The sequence below is a fragment of the Dermatophagoides pteronyssinus genome, unplaced genomic scaffold (genome assembly GCF_027571235.1).
Source record: "Dermatophagoides pteronyssinus isolate colony J.1.1.1.1 unplaced genomic scaffold, Derpt_VIB-CSIC_2022.12 sq0027, whole genome shotgun sequence".
Classification (NCBI taxonomy): domain Eukaryota; kingdom Metazoa; phylum Arthropoda; class Arachnida; order Sarcoptiformes; family Pyroglyphidae; genus Dermatophagoides; species Dermatophagoides pteronyssinus.
Window position 1 is genome coordinate 211,206 of NW_027461551.1, and position 22,956 is coordinate 234,161.

The window sequence follows — 22,956 nt, forward strand, 5'->3', positions numbered from 1 at the left end:
TAATGTTCGCCAAAATCCACACATCACATTAAACAAACACAAATCGATTATGACTATACTTGGGTAGAAATTGAAATTTATTTATTTGTCCAAAATCAAATGAAAGAAAAACCCGTTATTTACCGGTTTTTTTTGTAAAAACGGTAAGTGTTTTTTTTTGCAAGAGAAAGTTTTCAAAGAGAGATCCATAGATTACACAGGTATTTTCTCTTTCCATTACACACAGGGTTAACTGGTTATCAAACTTTTTTAAAATTTTTGATGATTCAAATCTTGGATGACCCAAAGATGATGATCATCAGCAAAAAAAAAGAAAAAAGAAAAAGTTATTTTTGATAACCGAAAATGAAGATGAAAATCTATTTTAAAGAAATTTTTTTTATCTTTTTTTTCAGATCTGTGTTTGGTGATGGTTCATCCATAAATATGGTTTTTTTCATTATTTAAATCACCTAAGCATCTTCATCACCCGAAAAAAAGAGAGAGGGAGAGAGTGAGTGACAGTTTCTGCCTTTTAAAAACTTTGTCCTAGATTTTGTCCGATAAAATTGATAATTTTTCTCCCCCCCGAAAAGAAAATCGATCGATATCGATCGATTTTTTTTTGAAAGAAAATTCATTGCATGTCGATCCAAATCAAATTTTTTATGTAAATTATCATTATCGTTGTTGTTGTTTTTCCAATTCGATGATCGATGACCTATGGTCACGATTTTGATCTAGAAAAAAAAAGAAAAAATTATTAGCAATGAAAAAAACAAACGAAAATCATAAAAACACGCACAGCATCGAAAATAATGAGCCGGTAGCCAAGAAAAATTTCTTACAAGATTTCACTAATTTCATTTTCGTTTCGATTTTTTTAATCGATAAAAATTATCGAAAAAAAACGTGTATTGAATTTGATTTCACTTTTTCGACTATTTTGACTTGACTTGGTCAGAAATTGAAATTTTTTTTTTGGAAAAATGAAAATTTCATAATCTCATTTGCATTTTTGTTATCGTTTCTTCTTCTTATCATTAATTTCATTACATAATCGTCGTGTTGAATGAATAAATATTACCCGGCTACTGTGGATTTAGATCGATGATCGATCGATTGATTGATTTTATTTGGATTTCATAAACTTTCAAGCAAATCCGGCTTGGATGCGACTATTTTAACCAAATACAAACGAATATCTGCAAAACAATAGGTTCGTTTTGTGTTTAAATAGCAAACACACCTGGCTTGTTATATTGACCACCGATTACCATCATCATGGCCAATCATTAACTTCCTCAAATGTGAATGATAAATAACACCATCATTGAACTTTTTGCCAAACACCTGAGAATTTTCAAACACCTGAAAACATTTGAATTTTACATTTTTTTAAAAAAGGTAAATATTAGCCCTATACCTTTTTGGTGGAGGGGAGGGTTTATTATTATTTCAGTGGAAAAAATCAAAAATTCATTCCTTTCGATTATGATGATGATGACCTTTATTTCATAACCATCATTATTCACCTTTAACCTTTTTTTTGTTGCACATCACCTGTTGACCTTTTTCTTCTTCCTTTCCTTTCTCTTGAAAAAAAAGTAAACTTTTTGATTCGCTTCATATCAATCAAGAAGCCAAAAGATCATTGATCTTCAAACGATCATCATTTTAAATCAAATCAATTCTATGACTTTTGTCCTTTATTTTGCTAAATAAAGATCATTTCTATGGTTGGATGTTTCGAATTATTATTATTCACCCAAAACTGATGAATAAATTCTCTGGCAAATCAAATATTTATCAAATGTCATCATCTTTTTTTTTTTGTTTCTCATAGGTCACCTGAAAGAAATAAAATTTAAATGAATAAAAAAAACGATATTTAAATTTACCTGGTGTGCAGAAGGTCATTGAAACCATGTTTATGTTTGTTTTCTTTTTTTGGTTCGTTCGTTTTCATTGAAGAATTCTTCATTAATTCAATGAATGAATTTTCAGGTAGGTTGGGTGTGTGTGAAAGTTTACCTTTTTTTTTCACTCGAACAATCAACCAACCAACCAAACGAATTTGTTTCTCACATCATCATCATAGATGATGATGACGGTTTGACATTTGAACCACGATGGCCTTGGCCATCGTCATTATTATCAGCATCAAGACGACGGAACTAAAAAAAAAGAAAAAATTAAACCGTCAAATGAAACCAAACCGACCGATTTACTTATTTGCAACAAGTTTAATTCGAATGTTTGTTTTTTTCTTCGAAACAGTCATGCGCTGCCACTAGTTGCTAATATTGAAAAGCAAATCACACAATACGATAAACCACTACAATTTTCTGTTTCCAATAATGCTGCTACTACTAATTTTGATAAAAATCATCCAAGTTAATTTCCATACCACTACTTTATCATCTACTATCGCGATAATATCGATATTATTTTTTGAATCGAATGTTAAGACGTGATGAGAAAAGTGAGGGCAAAAAAAAAGAAGAGAGAGAAACGCGTTATTTCCATCATTCAAAAATTGCGTCTGTTTACAACAGTTTTTTCCTTTTTTTTCATTCAAAAATCAAAACTACCACCATTTTTTTCTAATGGAAAAAGTGATCAGAGAGAGAGAGAGATGGATTGACTGACTGTGAGAGAAGCCCAGGCCGAGGTCCAAATGTGAGAACTGAGAGAGAGTGGATCCAAAAAAAAAAATTTTCATTGCGAAAAAAAAATTAAACATTTTTTTTCTTTCTTTTTTAACACATTCAATCCGTAGATGTAAATGTGTAAACAACATACACACAGACAACAGACAAAGTTTAAGTTTTCGGTTTGTGTTTTTTTCGTTTTTTGTTTGTTTGTTTGTTGTGAATGCATGTTTGTCGTCGATTCTGTTATCATCATTATCATTATCATTATCGATGTCGGATGTGTTCATCATGTTCATCATCATTATCATCATGATTTGATTTCTTTTCGTTCGAGCTTAGTACATTTATATCGTGACTTTTTTCTTGTTATTTTAGAATTTTTTTTTCTGGAAATTGAAAAATTTTTCCACTTTTCATCCAAAATCATTACATGATTATTGTTGACAATCATCACCGATTCCGGACATAAAAACAACCCAGAGTTGAAATAGTTTTTGTTTTTTTCGACCAACATGTTTATGTAATAAAAAAAAATATAGTGATTTCAATGTTCAAAACATCATCACCAAAACATAAGCAATTTCGAAATTCTTTGCATTTTTTTATTCCAGAATATTTTTTCTTCTTTCTTTCATTTTGGATTCTATTTTTAGTTTGAAAAATTCTTTACTGTGTCAATCTACCGAACAGAATTCAAATCGGCAACAAATTTCATCTCCACCATCATCATCATCATTTCGTTGAAAATTTTCTATTTAAGACGAGTGTAATTCATCCAAAGTCTTTCTATGTTTATATTTGGTGTGAGGAATATCTTTATTAGTTTGTTTGTTTTTTTACAGTAGAAATTAGAAATTTTGAATTGTTGAATAATAAACAAATGTTTTTTTTTCTTCGAATATCTTTTTGGAAGAAAGTTTTGCACTCTATGCACACATCATAAACATATAAACAAGGAAATTGAAAACCATTTTATTTTCGAAAGAAAACAAAGAATCATTGTTTTAAAAGATCATCATCATTGCATCTTTGTTTCTAATCCCAGAAAGAATTTATTCTTTTGTTTTGTTTTGTTTGATATGAACCGAACCGAACCGAACCGAAAATATTGCCATCACACTATTTGTGTTGATATAGAATCGAACGTTTTCGATTCGAATGTTTTGAATTTCATCATCATCTGAGTTACGTTTGAATTTCGTTGTTTTTTGTTTTTGAATTTCAACGTTTTTTCAACGATTTTTTGTTTTGTTTCACTCAAAAGACAAGAGAAAAAGATTTTTGAAGAAACTAAAATACTAATAATAATAATAATAATTTCATTCTTCCAGCAAAGACTTTTCAAAAGTCAGGTATGTAAACTTTGAAATTTTCTCTGATCTTGATCTTTTGCTTTTTTTTAAAATGTATGTTTGTTTTGTTTTGTTTTTGAAAAAATCTAATGTCAATCAAAATATTCTCCTTGTAATTTTTTTTTTAAAAATGAACGGATGCTTGTACATTGTTTTCTTTATACGCCCGATAAATAAATAAATAAGATTCGATCACAAATGACAATGACAATGAGCTAAATAAATCATAAATGTTTCAGTAAGAAAACAAACCCTTATTGTCTTTTATTATTGTTTTTTTTTCGTAGAAAAAAAATACGGATCTTTATTTTATTTCGTTTCGCTTCGTTTCGTTTTGTTTATTTATGATAATGATATCTGGATGTTTATTATACTTTATTATCATTGTCGCATCTTGTTTATTCTTGTGAAATATCCAAATTTTTTTTATATCATCTTACCATTTTTCACTATATTCATTTTTTAATGATCAGCAAGTACACAAACAGTGTTTTTGTTTAATGTAAATTTTTGTTTGTTTTAGAAAAAATATCAGTCCAGTGTGTTTGTGTCATGAATCTTTTTTATTTCAAGGATAAATGTATGACGATCGCGCATTCTTTATTTATGCGTTTTGTTTAATTTATGAATATAATTAGCGTTTTTTTTCAAATGCTGGTTCCGGTTTTTAGTTTCGAATGAAAGAAAATCTGGTTGGCCATCTGCCATCCATGTTGTTGATAATCAAAGTTTTTTTTTCTTTTATTTTTTGTATATTTTGACGTACGTATTTCACCACATGATTATGATTATTGATGACGTAATCGCATATTTTTCGTTTTTAACAACAACAACAACAAATGTCAAGTTTGAGATCCTTATTAATAAATAGAAAATTGGATCGATTCTTAATGGATTTTTGATGATTTAACCAGAAAAATAATTAAATTCCACTCGAGTGTAGTAGTGATAATGATAATTATTATGGGAAATAATAATAAAAATTTTTGTGTTTTTTTAAATAAAATTTTTTTATTTACAAAAACAATAACCAATTGTAATGGTATATTACAATCATTGTTTGTAATGTGTGCTTTGATGATGATGTTGATGATTTTGATATGTGCTTTCCATTTTTTTGTTTTTTGAACAGGATCTACGTATCAATTTTTTATTTATTTCATTTCATTACAATGATTGACTGACGGACTATTTTGGTTGTTTCTGTCAAATCATTACCATTATTATTATTATTATTATTATTATTTCATGTTTTTTTTATTTGACTAAAATAATAATAATAACGTCAAACAATTGAAACAAAGCAAAATTTAAAAAAATCCATAAACAATGTAAACAATAATTTATGTCAATGGTAGTAGATGTAGAATGTCAACAACAACAACAAAATCAACAATTGATGACAACCAATCCATATGATGACTGATTGATGGATGGATTGATAGTTGAATGACAATCTAGAAAATTATAATCATCATATGATGATAATGACATTACCTTTTTTCACATTCTAAAATCAAGAATTTATTCATAATATAGGATGATGATGATGACAATGAAAATTTCACAATTAATATATTTTTACCTGGTCATCATCATCATATTGGAACCTAAACATATAGCGAAATCATTCTTTTTTCCTTTCCTATTTATAAGTTGCAATCATCATCAAAAACAATGATAAATAATTTAACCATAAAAAGTTTTACATTTTTTTGGCTGTTGTTGTAGGTGTTTTTTTACCTATTGTTATCATTTTTATTTCTGTGTGTGTGATTTTTGTCTCTCTCTGTGTATTATTATAATTTCAATCATCATTATCCAAAAAAAAGAAAAAGAAAAACATTCAAACATGGTGATTGAAATAATCATAATGTAATAATTATATAAACAAAATGAATGTTTTGAGATGTTTGGAACAGATTTACAAAATGAAAAACTATGACTGTGTTATAGAAAAAACGTGATTTTTTTTCTTCACTGCTTAACCGGAGATCGTGATTTTGTTGTTGTCGAATCTTTTTTTTTCTTATCAAACAAACACTCTTGTCATTCAAAATTTTTCAATCATTCGGTTTTTTGTTTTGTTTTTGTTTTGCATAATTCATTTGATCAAAAAAAGGGGAAAAACGTGTTTAAACATCAATGTTTTTCAATAACATCTTGATTCATTATCATTTTGAAGATTATTTTGTCTTTTTAATCTCTTTGTTGTTGTTATTGTTGTTATTGTCTTTTTTCTGTTAATCTGGATTTGGATTTGTTGTTGTCTTTGCTTACTATTTGTGTGTGTGTGTTATGAATAAACTTGACCTTTGTTTGTTTGTTTGTTTGTCTGTGTCTTTGTTGGATTCGAATATCATGATTTTGTATTGTTGATGAAACAACGAAACAATTTCCATAAATGTCCAAATGAGATTTTTTTGGGATTATGTTTTTTTTCTGTGAATTATGTTGCTCAATCCACCCACTCATTGATTCCAAAAAAAACAAAATATATGTAACATTTGAAAAGAATCCAAATGAATGTTTTTGTATTTTCTTTTTTCGAAATCAAGCCAGTTAAAATGAATGAATGAAATGAAATGATGGATCTATGTTTGTTTGTAACTGGGTAAAAAAGGTAAAAGAGCAAAGCAACCCTTTTTACACTTTTGATCATCAATTTTTTTGTTTTTGTTTTTTTGAACAGAATGATGAATGACATTTTTTTGTTTCGCTTACCAATGTTTTGATAACATTACTAGAAACGAAACATAGGAAGGGTCATCATCATCGTGATCATCGACAAACCCCTTTTTCTTATCTTGTTTTACGAAGAATTTTTTCATTCTTCAACAACCAACGATGATGATGATTGCACTTCATGAAATTTTCCAATTGGAAAAAGAAAAACAATTTTTAACCCTATCCAACCTTATCTCGAGAGAAAAAAAATAGATAACATTCTTTTTTTTTATACTGGGTAACTAGCGTTTATAATTCTCTCATAAGATGATGGTTGTTGTTGTTGTTGTTTTTTTCACATTATAAATTCCTCATTTTCGACCAAAAAAAGAAAAAAACTCGACAAATCTTGATGGTGTTTATCTCACTCAATTTGTTTTTCGAAATTTTACAAAAAAAAATTTGTTTTCCCATACAAAATTTTGATTATGGCATTCTTGCTTTGCTTTGAACATTCTTTGCAGAAGAAAAAGATTCATTCGTTATGTGATGTTGATGTGATTTGATGCTTGATGATGATGATCAAACACGGAAGCTTTTTTTCTTTGTATGTTTGTATTTGGTATTTGGTTTGTTAATTTGTTTCTCTGTTTCTTGTTTTTTCATTGTTTTAAATCAAAAATGAATGAATGAATCAAATTTGAAACAATTTCTTCCTGTTATAGATAATGAATGAATGAATGAAATTCTCAATTTTTTTCGTCCATCATTTTCGATTCAATCAATTAGTTAATCAATCAGTGAAACAATCTTCTTCTTTGATCGATCATTGAAAATTGGCCCAGATATTTTTTCTTGGAAGAAATTGACTTCCTTTTTTTTCTTCTATTAGATTTGCTAAATGATGCTAGATGAAGGTAAGATGTGTGCATGCACAAACACACTTGATTTTGTGGTTTCCATAATATTTACCTTTTAGCAATTAATTTTTTTTTTCATTTCTCCTGTTTGTGAATGTGTTTACCTTGAAAAAAAATGTTTCCTGTCTTTTTCGATTAGGGTCGAGGTCGATTGATGATGATGATGATGATGGTAATGTCTACCCTTTTTTCAATTCATTTCTTTAAAAAGAAAAAATAGACTTAAGGAAGCTCTATTCATACATAGGTAAATTGTAGATATATTTTTTAACCAACTTTAATGATTTGAAAAATATACCTACCTGCCTACATACCTGTTGAACTACCTACACATTATATATCATCATCATCATCTACATCACAATAAAGATTTATGTTTTTTTTTCGGCTGGCATAACATTTTTTATTCAATGTTGTTGATGATGATGACTTATATTGATGTTAATGATGATAATGGTAATCGATCGATCGATCAATTGATCGAATGGAAAATGGATTCCCCCTTTTTTTTAAATCAACTCGCTCTATATAGACAAATAAGTAGCAATAGTAGTCCCGTTATCAAAAACAGTGATAATCGATTTCGATTTAACCAATATCATTGACCTCATCATCATCATCATCATCATCATTATCCTCAACATCGTTGATGGATTTTTGAAACAAATTTTTTTTCCATGTCACTTACTAAACGGACTATAACTTGATTGAATTATCATTTTGTTTGTTGTTGTTGTTGTATGGTTATTATTTGAATGTTTTTTCGCATTTCCATGTTGAAAAAAATCATTCATGTCCTAATCCATTTATCATAATCATAATCATCATTTTAGTTTCGGAGAAAAAAAAATGACATTTTTTTGTATGATGATGATTTGTGTTTGATGAATGAAAATGTATTTTTTTAATTCAATAAAAAAAAATTCTCATGTCATACATGCATCATCATCATTTTCGAAGGTGGATGTTGTATGTATAATGGCCACCATGATAGTCAAATTTATTTATTTGAATGAAAAAAAAATTCGCAAAATTACATCAAGACTGAGTGAGGTCATCACCTTTGAATAAAGATTATGATGATGATGATGATGACCTTTTACATTTTAAATTCAAATCGCCTACGTTGTTTTGATGATGATAATGTTGAAAAATTCGTTTTTCCGAATTATTCAATGTTAAAATTTGACAATTGATTTTTTTGGTTTGGATTGGATACCCTCAATCATTGTGTGTGGGTGATGGCAAGAATGCGAAAAAAATAAGCCAAAAATCATGTTTTGTTTTGTTTGATTTCAATTGAATGAGAAATGTATTTTAGTTTTTTCTGGTTTTTGAAATTTGATATGTAATCATTATTTTGGTTTCATCCGAAAAGAAAAATAACAATGTTAAATGATGTGTGCCATTTGAAGTGAACATGTGTCATTTTTGTTTTGTGCCTTGTATTTTTATATGTTTCACATATGTAGTGTCCGGAAACGATAATATCCGGTTGGTCGGTCTATTTATCAATTTTTTTTTCTTCATATTTTAATCGATTGATCGATTGATCTGATCTGGTCAGATTGGATTATTTAAAATTTCTTCCTGGATCATATTTTGAACATTGTTTGTGTGTTTTATGTAGATTTTTTTTCACTATCAATGAATAGATTTTATTTAAAATTTTTTGGCAATTTCCGGATATTGGTTTTTTTTGAAGGGGGTTTTGTTTTCCATAGAAAAAAATTTCTAATTGAATTTAGCTCCTGGTTATTTTATTTTAGTTTTTTTGAAACCGATGAAACCGAGGGTATACCTAGTTTTTTATTTTGATTGATTGATTGATTTACCAAAAAAAATACATTGGAATGCAGAAAATTAGCATATTTTTATTATTATGATGATCCATTTTTATAGCCAAAAAATAAATGTATATCAAATATGAGTTTAATGATGATGATGATGATAAGGGGATTATATATTTGAAGATTGAATGACATTTTTATCTCTCTTTGTTTTTATTTTTTTCATTCTGGTTTAATGTTGTTGTTGTTTTTGTTCAACACGCCAAGAACCATTAAAAAATGATGATGATGAGTGGAAAAATCATTAAAATATGAACAGAAAAAATATGAATGATTTTTTATTGTTCAAAAATGAAATTCTCTTTCAAAGACATCGACTTTGACTTTTAAAGAATTTATAGAATTGCAAATTTTTGTGTGTGTAATATGTTTTGATCTATTTTTTTTGTGACTAACATTTTTCTTTTCTTTTTTTTTTTTTTGTTGTTTTTTCAGGATTTTTTTCCAGCCCGACTAAATCAATCAATCACATCTACATTTGCCTTTCTGATATCCAACAACAACAACAAACAAACAAACAAACCAACCGACGACAATATGCAACCAAAACAAGGCCTATTACAGGCAGAAAATTCCTGTATAAGTGATGAACAATTAAATCAAATTATTCGTCGTAATGAATCGATTGAAGATTATTATCATATTGAACGGGAAGTTTTTGCACGGTAAGTTTTTTCCGAAATTTTTTTCACATTTTAATCCAATTCATGTTTGATAAAACATCTGCTTATTTTGCTTTTAAACCATTTGTTTCATGGATCAATTATCTTTCTTTGAGCACATTGAATACAAACATAATGGACACGTGTTTTCTATCTATGGACATCTGTTTTTTTTTCAAATTTCGGATATGGTCGCGTGTCATTTTCGATTTTTTTGAAGTTTCAACTCGATGACCATATGGTCATATGGTTGTGTTTAGGGTTTTTTCGTTCTTTTTGTTTTGTTTCAGCGAGAAAAAATTTCCGTATACCATATGACCTTTTTTTTTCTTTTTTGTTTATTTGTTTTGTCAATCTTTTTATTTTCTTCTTCCTTTAACACATTTCTCAATTGAGATAGCCTTGAACATTGATTATTTATTTAAGTTTCTTTCTTTTTCAACATTAAATCTGCATTTTCTTTTTTGTTTGTCATTTTTCCTGTTATGAGGAAAAAGTTTACTTTGAAAAAAAACAGTTAAAATTACAATGCCTAATGGATTATTCGAATGATAATAACATGGTTTTCTATCAACCCTTTAACATTCTTTCGCTCGCTCTCTCTCCACATCTCCCCTGTTGTGAATTAAGATTTCAAATCACATCATCATCATCATATACGTGAGATGCATATCTTGACAGGTTTCGGTTTCTTTTATTAACTTTTCCTTTTTTTCCAGCTATAGAAAAACATTTACTAATTCATTTATCACATTTACACACACACGTGTTATTTTAACTTGAAATCAAAGACTGAAATTGAATAAAGAAAACAACGTGTTATTGTTTTTTGTTGTTGAAACAACAAGAATCCTTCAATCATGATTATTATCATCAACAATTTTTGATCGAAATATTCTAAATCTTTTTTTCTGCTATTTTTAAGCTTCTGTTTTTTTTCTCTGCTGCTGCTACTTTGTCTTATTAATTTCCAATGTTGAATTGATCAGGTTAATTATTGCTGTTGTTGTTGGTCAGGCAAAAAAAGAAAAAATCGTGATTGTTTTCAACTAATTTTTGACCACAATTTCCTTGGATTGTTATTCGTGATTCATATTTTAGTATCACCTTGAACAGAAGCAGCAGCAGCAGTAGAAAAAACTTAACGGTACAATAATTGATTGATCGATTATCGATTCGTTTGAATCCAATCCAATCTTGCTCTATATTTGTAAAACACATTTTCTTTCAGACAGCATAAGCCAACAGGATTTACAAATGTGAAACACTTTTTTGTGGCTTTGCTCAATGATGATGATGATTCAAATCTTTTTTCATTTCTTTCATTCAATCCAATATAAAATGAATCAATGGAAAGTGATGTTTTCATTTGGTTTATGTGTGTGTAGGCGTTTTTGTGTGTGCAAAAGTTAGAATTTTCCGATTAGTCTATGCATCATGAGTCACGCTGTTTTTTTGAATGGAAAGTCAAAGAAGAAAATCTTAAACAACAAACATGGCTTGTTAAAGAAGTTTGTTGTGGAAAGCAGAGCAGATAAGATTTTCTGGTCAAAAAAAAATCTTCTTTTAACAAGAATTTTTTTTATTATCGACGTCCATCATCGATGTTATGAATACAAAGATTATTATTTTGGATTTTTTTCTGAACTATTTTGCTTTGTTCACGTTTTTTCTCTTGTTGTTGTTGTTGAAATAGTCTAATTTTGGAACCTAAAAAAACAACAAATTACATCATTGTATGATGATAATGTTTAAATCCACTGTTATAGAAGATAATCCACTAAAATGATGATGATGATGATCGTAGGTGGTAGTGGTGTTTTGGAGATATAGTTTTGATTTCAAATGAAATGGAAATTGAATCATCATTATTCAAATGGGAAACGGAAATTCATCGTGTGTATAAGTAAACGGGTTAAACTGGTTGATTGGTTTGATGATGGTATTTATATAATGAATGATTCGAGGTGTGTATGTGTTTTGAGTGTTAGTTTGTTTGTTTGGTGAGAAGAAATGAAAAAAATTTGATGCAAAAGTCACGTATATCACGAATAATATTGATGTTGATGATGAAGATGATGATGAATCGTGCTACTGTTTTTGTTGTTGTTGTTATATGGTTATGATGATGATAAACAGCATAAAATGTTGTGGATAATGATGGAAATTTCTGATGTTTTTTTTTCAATCTTATTGTCGCTGTTGTTAATCGATTTGATTTGATATGATGGTCGATACAGTTATTGTTATTGACCATCGAACAATCGATTGTTATAATCGATCAATTAATTTTCATTTCTTTTTTTTCTCTCGCAAAGATAATTACATCCTCATCATTCAACATCATTTGAACTATATTGATTTAGCATCATCAAAGAAAAATCAAAAGAATCAAATCAAACAATGGGGTAAAAGAAATCGAGGTCAAATTAGAATTGAATTTTTAACATCTCATCTCAGACATGATGAATGCAGCGAGAGAAAAAAAAGGTTAAAGTGATAAATTCTTTCTTTCATTTGTTTGTTTGTAGAAACTTATTCATTTATTTGCTCTAATGTCTATGTGTGTGAGTGTGTATGTTTTAGGTGTAACCCTTCATTCATTTATTTGTTTGTTTGTCTGTTTTATCCGATTAAACAACATTAGATCAAATGATATATCAATCTGATGATGTTTTCGTTGTTGTTGATTTTTCCGGATTATTCACCGATGATGATGATAGGTGTTGAAAAAAAAGAATTGTAAAATATCATCATCTTTGATCTTGGATAATAAAATTATTTTAGAAAAAAACTTTGGTTTGGTTTGATTTGATGAATCGAGGTCAGGATTTTTTTGTTTGTTTGTCTTTCTTGGATGTTAATGGATTCTTTTTTTTCTGTTTGGCTTGATTTTAAAATCTTTTTTTTTTGCTTTACAAATAGACGCAAATGATGAAATTGTCTTAATATAATCGCTAAAATAATGTCTAGCATTTTAGAATGTTTTTTCCACCCCAAACGAAAGAAATCTTGTACGGAAGCTTGTCCATCTCATTTATCTTTTATTTTTCTGTGTTTTTTTTTCTCCTAAAGATTATTGTTGAAATAAAGATAATTGTCCAGTCAAGTCAAGTCAGTCACTGTGTTTGTGATTGATCAAATTTTTGTTTGTTTGTCAGCTTGTAAAATGCTTTTCTCTGTAAGTATGTAGGTGTGGTAAATGTATCCCAAAAGAATAATGATAATAATAATGATGATTACAGAAGGTTTATATCCTGTATTTTTTCGGTGTATTTTCCAGCGTGATTTACAATTATCATCATCATCATTGGATGACAAGAATCAAAATTGATTAATTGATTGATTTTACATTTAATTAAATCAAATCAAATCAATAATTAAGATATTTTCTTAGGAAAGAATTTTTTTGGCTAATGATGGTGTTTGGTTGGTAACCAAAAAGTTTTGATTGATGATTCTCCTTTCCTTCCATTTTTATTGAAAAAATTGATTGAATTGAAATTGTGGATAACTTTGATTTAAAAAAATGACCTCGATTTTTGTTTTGTTTACCGGCAAGTTTTCCCAAGATGCGCGCCGGGAAACTCTACAGAAAAACAACAACAGATCTAATTTTAGGGTGAAAAAAATAAAAAAATTTTCCAATTCACTTCATGGATGAATGAAATGAAGAAAAAAAATTGAAGGCCAAGAGAACTTTGTTTTTTTCGATCATCATCATCATCATCATGGTCAATGATGGTCATCATCAAAATAATGACCACCACCACCACCACCGATGGCCATTATGGTTTTACCGTTGCTGTTTTTGCTGATGATGATCCAAGAACCAATTTCATTTCATTTTTCTCTCGAAATAAAATGAAAAATCCAAAGATAGTAACATTAAGACAAGATGTAAGAAGTGTGTGTGTGTTTTGAATGATGAGAAAATTTAAAATTTAAATTTTTTTTTCATTGCTTCTTTTTGTAGTTTTACTTATTTATAGCCTGTGTCTGTTTTTTGGCTGAAAAGGGTTTGTTGTTTGTGGTGATGATGATGATTATGAGTGGTGGTGGTGATGGGAGATTTTTTATTTTCTAAATTGATTTACCTTGATTTTGAAAACTAAAAATATATCTGTTGCGTAATGTTTTCTGTTTTCTATGTCAAGTGAAATTATTATCATTAAAAAAAATTGCTGATAATTGAAAGTAAGTGGTTAAAATGGTAATGTTTCAAGTGATAATAATCATCATCATCATCAGATCATATTACCATAAGCCAAGTTTGAATATGTTTTTGGAAATGACTTTTGATTTGATTTTTTTGACTTGACTTGATAAAAAAATCCATGTTTTGCAATCAATTTGATGATAATTTGGGTGATGTAAAAATTTAATATTTTTTTCTTGTTTTGTTTGATTATAAACGTTGACAACCAAATTTTTCAAATGATGTTGATGATGTTATATTGAAAATTTTAAAAAAATTTTGTCCCAGATTTTTTCCCCTTGCTCCATATCGATATTTGAAATTGATTTCGTTCATGTTTGTATCATTGTTGTCAGCCACGATATTGCTATTGGCTATATTGAATTTAAAAAAAAAATTGATTATAATGATTTCTTTTTTTATTAAATTCACAAAAAACAACAATCTGATTGTGTAATGTGATTTCAATATCTGATTCAAATGTTGTGTTGACAAATGATAATTGATTTACTATGTGAAAGGAAACCTAAAGGATTTTTCCAATGATAATTTATTTAAATTAAACTTTTGTTTTAAGAAAAAAATAACCCGATATCCAAAAAACCTTGAACTTTATTTTTTTTTCTATAAAATTGACCGATAAAACATTAAGGTTATTTTTAACTAACAATAATAATAATTATGATGATGATAATTATTTTCGACAATTTTCAAGGTTAAAATTAATCAACAAACAACAACAAGAAAACATAATGATGATGATAATTACCGGTCGGCCGGACACACACACACTTATTAATTGTTCGGGTAATAAATTTAATAAATATCTAATAATACTTGATTATTATAAAGATTTAATTAGACAGATTTATCCTAGATTGAATGAATGAATGAATAAATAATTAACCTTTTTTTTAATATTTACCTGTAAGGTACAATTATTGAATCAATTACAACATTGATTCAATTAAATCAAATCTTTTGATCAATCAATCAATCAATTTTTGAAAAATATAATCAGCAAAAGAAACCAAACCAAATCTTATTTTTTGAAATTATTCGATTTGTTTTTAACATGATGTTTGTGTCTCAAAGAGAGAGAGAGAGAGAATCTTTCTGTATGTGTGTTTTTCTTCGCTTCTTTTTGTTTTTTTTGATTGCTCTTAATGCGATTATTATTATTATGGTTGATGACATTGGAATTTTGTTGTTTAATTCAACCAAATCTTTGAATGTCTGCTGTTGTTTATTCATCACTTTAAACATCCGATCATTTAGCAAGCTGATGAAAAAAACGACAAACTGAAAGAAAGAACTGTTTGAAGAAGAAGAAGAAAAAAAAGACAGAAAAACTAGAGCATTACAATATTGTATAACAGTGTTGTTGATTTTCGTTTCGTTTCTTTTCTTTAAATTTAGCTAAAATTTTGTTGTTGTTGTTGTTGTTTTTTCTCCTAAAAATTTTTTATTATCTTCTTGGTGTGTAAAAAAGATTTAGGTCAGGAAAACAAAAAATCTATGGATTGGTTTATATTGGTTTTCTCTTGATTTGATTCACGAAAAGCCAAACCAAACCACAAAAAAAATCATTTTGAATTTTGGGTGACAATTTTTCTTTTCTTTTGTTGTTATTTGGTAGTTTTTTTTGGAAAAGAAAAACACAAAACCAACGCCCTGGCTTTTTGAATTGGTTTGATGTGTGGGAAGTATTATTATTTGCTGATCAAAGGAAATATTGAAATTGAAAGAAAGCTTAAATCCGATCGATAAATCTTTTCTTTTCTTTTTGGCTTGCTGACAACTTTTACATTTTGTTTGTTGTTGTTGATGATGATAATATAATTGTTTTTATTTTAGTTGGCTTCCGGAAATGTATGATTTTGTTTTTGTTTTTTGTTTTTGGCCTATCCATCAATCTAGAAATGGACGTATGAAGATAAATGTTTTCGTTTTTTTTTTTTGTAAATGATAATATTGATTATGTTTATCGGTGTGTGTGTGTGTGTCCAATGATGATGATAATTTTATTTGCAATGATGACCACCATTGTAAATTGATAAACAAAACATGAAAATCTCTTTTCGTGGATAATAATAATATAAACATCCTGATGATGATAATCAAAAAAACAAAAACCGTGGGAAAAAAATGTCTAAAAACATTTCTGGTCAAACAAACAAAAACATTATTCGTGAATATCCGGATTCTCATACACCAAACACAAACACAGAAATAATATATCCGTGCTCAGAAAGATAAATACGGAAAAAGTTTGTTTTGTTTATTTTGTCTCAAAATTTCATAATTTTTTTTATCAAGTTTTTTTTGGTTACCTTGAATTTGATCAAATTTTTGCAATCAAATAATCATTTTTTTGTTTGTTTGTTGATGATTGTTTTCCATCATTGACAAACACACATCATCATTATTATTTGAATATGATGATTATGTGATGATGGTGATGGTCAAACAAATCAATTTTTGATCAATCCACACAACAAAGATTTGTTAATTGATTTTTTTTTCTTCTTCGTCTATACAATATTCGCGCCTTGTTTTACGAATATCAGGATTTTCACTTGATTTAATGATGATTTGATTGTCATTATCATCGTAGATTGGTAAATGAAAAAAAATTCCCCTTTATATTTTGTTGTGTCAAAAAAATATCTCTCGAAACTTTTCAAAAGATTTGATTAGATTTTGCTTATTGTTTTGTTTTTTTTTTGATTTGGGCCCAATTGAAAAAAAATAATAATTGTTGTTTTTGTTGCCACAAGGCAGAATCCAATTTTGCTGTTGTTGTTTCAAAAATGAAAATGAAAAAAATTTGAATTTGTCCGCTCCTTTTTCACATCTTTCGTTCGTTAGTTTGTGGTTTTCATCATCATCATCACCACTGATAATAATGACGATAACAATTATTTGGGCGTTATTTGCCCTTGTGGTCAATGTTTTTTTCCCCACTAACGAAAAATTGATAGTTTTTTTGATTGGAAATCCTGAATGCTGCTGACAAAATAAATGATCAAAGATCTTATCGATTCGATATATTGATTTTTGTTTTGTTATTGTGTTTCGTTTTGGATATTCAATTAACACTTTGTTTGTTTTGATTTATTGTGTGTGTGTCCTGATATGATCATCATCATCACGATATTTGTAGAAGAGATTTATTATCACCATATCGATTGTCGATAGTGATGATCCAAAATATTAAAAAAAAGGAAAACGAAAATCGATAACAATTAATTGAAGAAAAAAAAATAGATAGCCTACATCATTGATTGATTGGTTGATTGAAAACAAAATTGATCTTGATACGCACACATACAATGTGATTGTTTTGTTTTGTTTTTTTTGTTTGGATGATGATACAAAAATGTCGATCCTTTTTCGATTTTTTTCGTTTCATTTCATTGTTTTTTCCAGTCGGTAATCAATTACACACACACACATCAAGAGATGATGATGATGATTTCACTTGACCACAACCTTTTTTCTTGATTTTTTTTTCTTGTTTTGTTTGAAGAATGGATACATTGAGTATCTGTGTGTGTGTGTTCGGTTGGTTTTCAATCTCATGTAGCGTTTGTTTTTTTTTCCTAAATAATTTTGGAACATCGTTAAGGAATATCATCATCGTAGCCATCATCATTTTTTTTTGAATTTTTTCAAAAAAACAAAACAAACTAAGCAAAATGAATCGATTTCTAAATTGCAAATAATTTTTTTTGCTGTTTTTCCAAAAATAACATCATCTTTTGATGGAATGTTTTTTTACTCTCATTTGATGATGATGATGAATTGACCATTATTGTAAAATAACATTGTTGTTGATGTCAATTCCAACTGTGTGTGTGTGTGTCCAGCCGAATCGATTGTATAATTTTCGATTATCTTTTGGGTGGTGGTAATGGTGTTGATGGTTATATAGTCTGCAATGATAATAATGATGATGATCTAGAATAGAAATCGAAATTGAACATTACACACATAGAAACATCGATAAAAAATACAATAAAAAACATCTTTTACAAATATGGTTTACACAATAAAAAAAATATAGGCCTTGTATTTTTTTTCCTTGAATATGAAGATGACCTGATGATGACCATACACATCTCTATTTAGTTTTTTTTTCATTCCCTTGAAAGTTGAATAAATTTTTTTCGTTTCACTTTTGAATTTTATCTCATCGAAAGCAGTTGGGGAAAAAAAATCTTTGGGATTGGTTCACATTTTGGTAGATCAAAAAAAAAACACTTGATTTATTTTATCAAAAATGAAGATGCAATTTTTTAAAATAAATTATTGATTTAAATTTATTCTTCTTTTACCTTTCAGTAACGAAAATCACTTCCATAAATATTTTCCATGAAAAAAAATTGACCCAGAAATTTTTTTTTTTGCTTTTGAAAAATGAATGTTAAATATACCGATTTAAATATCGATCAAAATGGTGTTTCTTTAACCCTTTTTTCTTTTGCTTATTTTCATTGTTTGATATCTGATATCTAAATAATCAATATTCACTGTTTGTGTGTGGCCATTTATTATTTGTTGCCACTTTATCACCCTGTTTGATAGGAAAAAAAGATATTTTTTCCCCTGTTAAATAATTTACGTAGGTGTTTTTTTTAAAGAAAAATAGTGTGTGTGTTCCAACAACGACCTACACATCTTCTAATCGAGTGTGATTTTTTGGTATAATTTAGTCATCATCATCATTTGGCATTGATGATGATGATCCATTCAATTTTTTCAAATTTTGATCATTTTGGGATTGAAAATCATTATTATTGAATTAATAATGATTTGAGATTTACACAAATCCTTTTGGAGTGATTTTTTTTCTCATTTAAATGACTCAATATTTCAGTAGTTTCCAAAGTGAGTCATCAATTTGGCTGAAGGATTTCACTTTACTTTGATTTTCTGATGTAATGTTTGTTTGAATATAGCCTAAATGGATTAAAATGATGATGGATTTTAATGGTTTTTAATGATTTTTTTTATTTCTCATTTTTTTACTGTCAACAACAAAAACAGTGGTAAATTTGCCTGTGTACGACGTGTAAAACATCGACAAAATGGCCGACAATATGCAGCCAAAATAATGAAACGTCGACGATTAAGACATGGTGATGTTACTGATGAAATTTTACATGAAATTCGTGTTCTATTATCGGTTGCCGATTCTGAACGTATTGTACGTTTGTATGAAGTTTATGAAACTCGATTAGATTTTACATTGGTACTTGAATTGTAAGTTTTTATACTTTGTCATTTCAATTTTAAAAATTCTATTCATTTTTGTTCATCCATAACAGAGCCGAAGGTGGAGAATTACAAAAAGTATTGGATGATGAAGAATCGATACAAGAAAAACAATGTCGCCGTCTTATACGACAAATAATCGAAGGTGTACAATATTTACATCAAAAACGTATTGCCCATTTAGATATCAAGGTAATTTATTTTTACAGATCTTTCAAAATATTGATTTAGTTTGAAGATGCTCCCTTTTTTTCTGAAGATTTTTTTTCAAATCAAGATAATTTTTTATCGTTTGCTTTCAAAATCAACGATGATGATGATGATGATGAAGATGCTAAAAATTGATTTCGATCTTTAAAGTTTTTTTTTCTAATTTCGATTTCAATTTTGCTCCCAATTTTTTTTATGGTCAGGCTATTTATAGTCAACGAGAAAAAAAACATAAATTTAATGTCATCTCATTGACATTTTTCAATGAAAACAAATTTTCATTTTTATTTTATATTTTTCGTTTAGCTTTCTCCTAATCTTTTCGATCATTTTCGATATATTTTCCAAAATAACTTTGCTCTGGATTTTTCTCACTGACTTTGAACTTTTTCCCAATTTTTTTGAATTCGTTTTTTTCTGATCATTTTTCTTTTCTTTTTTCCATTGGTTTAGCCACAAAATATCTTACTTACTGATGCTTTACCTGATGGTCATGTTAAATTATGTGATTTTGGTATATCTCGAATGATTGAGGATCATTGTGAAGTTCGTGAAATAATGGGTACCGTTGATTATATGCGTAAGTTGAATGTGCCTTGTGTTTTTAGATTGTTTAATCATATCTCTTTTTTTCCTGTTAGCTCCTGAAATTCTTCAATATGAACCAATATCATTAGCATCGGATATGTGGTATGTATTTGTTTTGTTTTGTAAAACGTATGATGATGATTTTTTTCTCCGCTTCCAGGAGTCTTGGTATTGTAACCTATGTATTATTAAGTGGTCATAGCCCGTTCGGTGGTGATGATAAACAGCAAACGTATTCAAATATAACAAGTAGTGATCTCGAATTTCCGGATAAATTATTCGGTCATATTAGTGATGATGCTAAAAATTTTATTAGAAAATTATTGAATCGAGATCCAAAGTATGTTTTCTGTTTTTTGTTTCATTGTTGCATAAATCAAATTCAATTTAATTTTCTCTGTTTGCTTTTTTTAGAAAACGATTAAATTGTGAAGAATGTCTGAAACATCCTTGGTTATCATCTGTAGACAATAATAATATGGTCGATGAAACCTTATCAATCGATAATCTTAAACATATAACAAATGATTTGAATAATCAAACATCTGATCTGGATGATGATGATGAAGATGACGATGAAAAACATTCAGATAATGATGATGAAAATATGATTGTTGTAGCCAAATCTTGTCCAACTTCGGAATCGAAATCATCATCAATGACATTATCATCAATATGTTCATTGGATGATCAGTTAGATCCGCAACAACAACGACAAAATGATGATTTATATAAAGATTCATTATTGCCATCAAGTAATTGTGATTCTGGTCTAGGTGAAAATATCTGTGATACAATGTTGATGACAACAACTGCCGTCAATAATGATAAAATGGATAGCTGCCAAAATTTAAAACAACAACAAATCACTATTGAATTATCAACGACAAATTCTGGTCAACATTCAAATGATAATAATAATGATGATGATAATAAAGAAAATCAAAAACCTGAACAGCCTAAACAAAATCTATCAATTCCAATGATAATGACAAATACAAAATATAATCATAAACGTCTTTCTTCGGATATATTTCCCGATCGTAAATCAATTATCGCTATTGTATCGAATTCATTACAAACAACATCGAAAAAATCTACATCAGAAAGTTCAATGTCATCATCATCATTATCATCGTCGTCGACGAAGACGACAATTTCCGGTGATCGACCATCACGAACGTTGTTGGTCAATGTTCATAATCAGATGATGATGATGACGACGGACAAACAACAAAATAATAGTAATTCTATCATTAATGATCATTCACCACCATCAACACCATCGAAAAAATTCTATCTATCAATTGATGATTATGATAATATTAATAATGATAATGTTGATCAATGGAAACGATCACCATATTCAAATATACGTTCATTATCAATGGAACGTTTAAATACAACGCCATCATTACATGATGATAATGATGATATTAATCATATATCGACTATTCCATTGGCAACCATTGAAACACATTCAATAACAACAGCATCTACAATGGATAGTTTATTTGCCAAAAAGATCAATGATAATAATAATGATAATCCATCGTTATTTCAACATCATCATCATCATCAAACTGCCATGATGACAAAAACGACAATCATTCATCATCAAACAACTACTTCACCGATGATGAAAAATATCGACCAATAATGATGATGGTGATTGTGGTTTTTTCGTTTTCTTTAAATACAGGTCAACAATCATCATTGATGATGATGATGATAATAATCACCGCCAAAACGTCCAACATGATTAATCAAACCAAACCAAATATATTCATTCATTGAAAATCAAACATTTTTTAAAAAAACTATTTCATCCCGATTATAACGGATTAATTAATCAAACAACAAGTTCAAAATTATCAAATAATCTAAATGTTGTGTGTTGTTATTTATTTTTCAAGAGCTTTTTCAAAAAAAAATTCATTTTTTTCCTTTCATAAATAATTTATACAATCAACTTATCTTTCTTTTTGTTGTGTTTGAATGTCAATTCTCATCATAGAGGATTCTGCCTACTCACAAAATCAAATCAATAATGTTACACCGTTCTTAGGAATAAAAAGAGGCCAACCAAATCTATCTTGAATTTTGTAACATTCAACAAAAAAAAACAAGCAAAGACACAAATTTTCCTTTTGTTTTATATTTGTTTTTCCCTCTTTTTTATGTGTGAACAATTTGATTTTCATTTGTCACAACGCACATACACACAATCTTTGTAATTTATCTATCTATCAATATTTTCTTAACCTTATCTTTGTTCATAATTTGTATTACCCAATTGATTTCAATTGTATTGAACAACACACAACGATCCCCGTTCTCTATTCATTTATTCATTCATTTTTGTTTTTTTTTTGCCACCACCATATAACCTCACCTTGATTATGACGAAACAAATTATGCCATAAATGAATCATATTAGACCACTATATAATAATAATTGATTAATTTATCAGAAATAATAATAATAAAATTTTATTGTAAAATTAAACCTTTTTTGTTGTTGTCTTATTCGGTAATAATAATCATCCTTAATTTAAATTGAGTGTGAATTGCGGAATGAAAAAATTTCTTA

At 28.1% G+C, this 22,956-nt stretch overlaps 1 protein-coding gene across 2 annotated transcripts; it reads left to right on the forward strand.

Annotated features, from left to right (window-relative positions):
* Positions 1–2,506: 2,506 nt before the first annotated feature.
* Positions 2,507–22,872, forward strand: LOC113793854 (uncharacterized). Of its 2 annotated transcripts, XM_075823366.1 has the most exons (9): positions 2,507–2,815; positions 3,968–3,988; positions 9,861–10,090; positions 19,338–19,553; positions 19,619–19,757; positions 20,229–20,355; positions 20,417–20,465; positions 20,524–20,703; positions 20,778–22,872. In XM_075823366.1, exons 1-9 carry the CDS (start codon positions 2,768–2,770, stop codon positions 22,021–22,023), a joined length of 2,256 nt encoding a protein of 751 aa, XP_075679481.1. In that variant the 5' UTR covers positions 2,507–2,767; the 3' UTR covers positions 22,024–22,872. The 2 variants fall into 2 exon arrangements, with proteins under 2 accessions (XP_075679481.1, XP_075679482.1); XM_075823367.1 differs by lacking the exon at positions 3,968–3,988.
* The last annotated feature ends 84 nt before the right edge of the window (positions 22,873–22,956 follow it).

Coding starts and splice junctions, on each gene's coding strand:
- LOC113793854 (XM_075823366.1), top strand. CDS start 2,768: ATGTGTAAACAACATACACACAGACAACAGACAAAGTTTAAGTTTTCG. Junction 2,816..3,967: donor AGACAAAGTTTAAGTTTTCG/GTTTGTGTTTTT, acceptor TCATTCTTCCAG/CAAAGACTTTTCAAAAGTCA. Junction 20,466..20,523: donor TCATTAGCATCGGATATGTG/GTATGTATTTGT, acceptor CTCCGCTTCCAG/GAGTCTTGGTATTGTAACCT.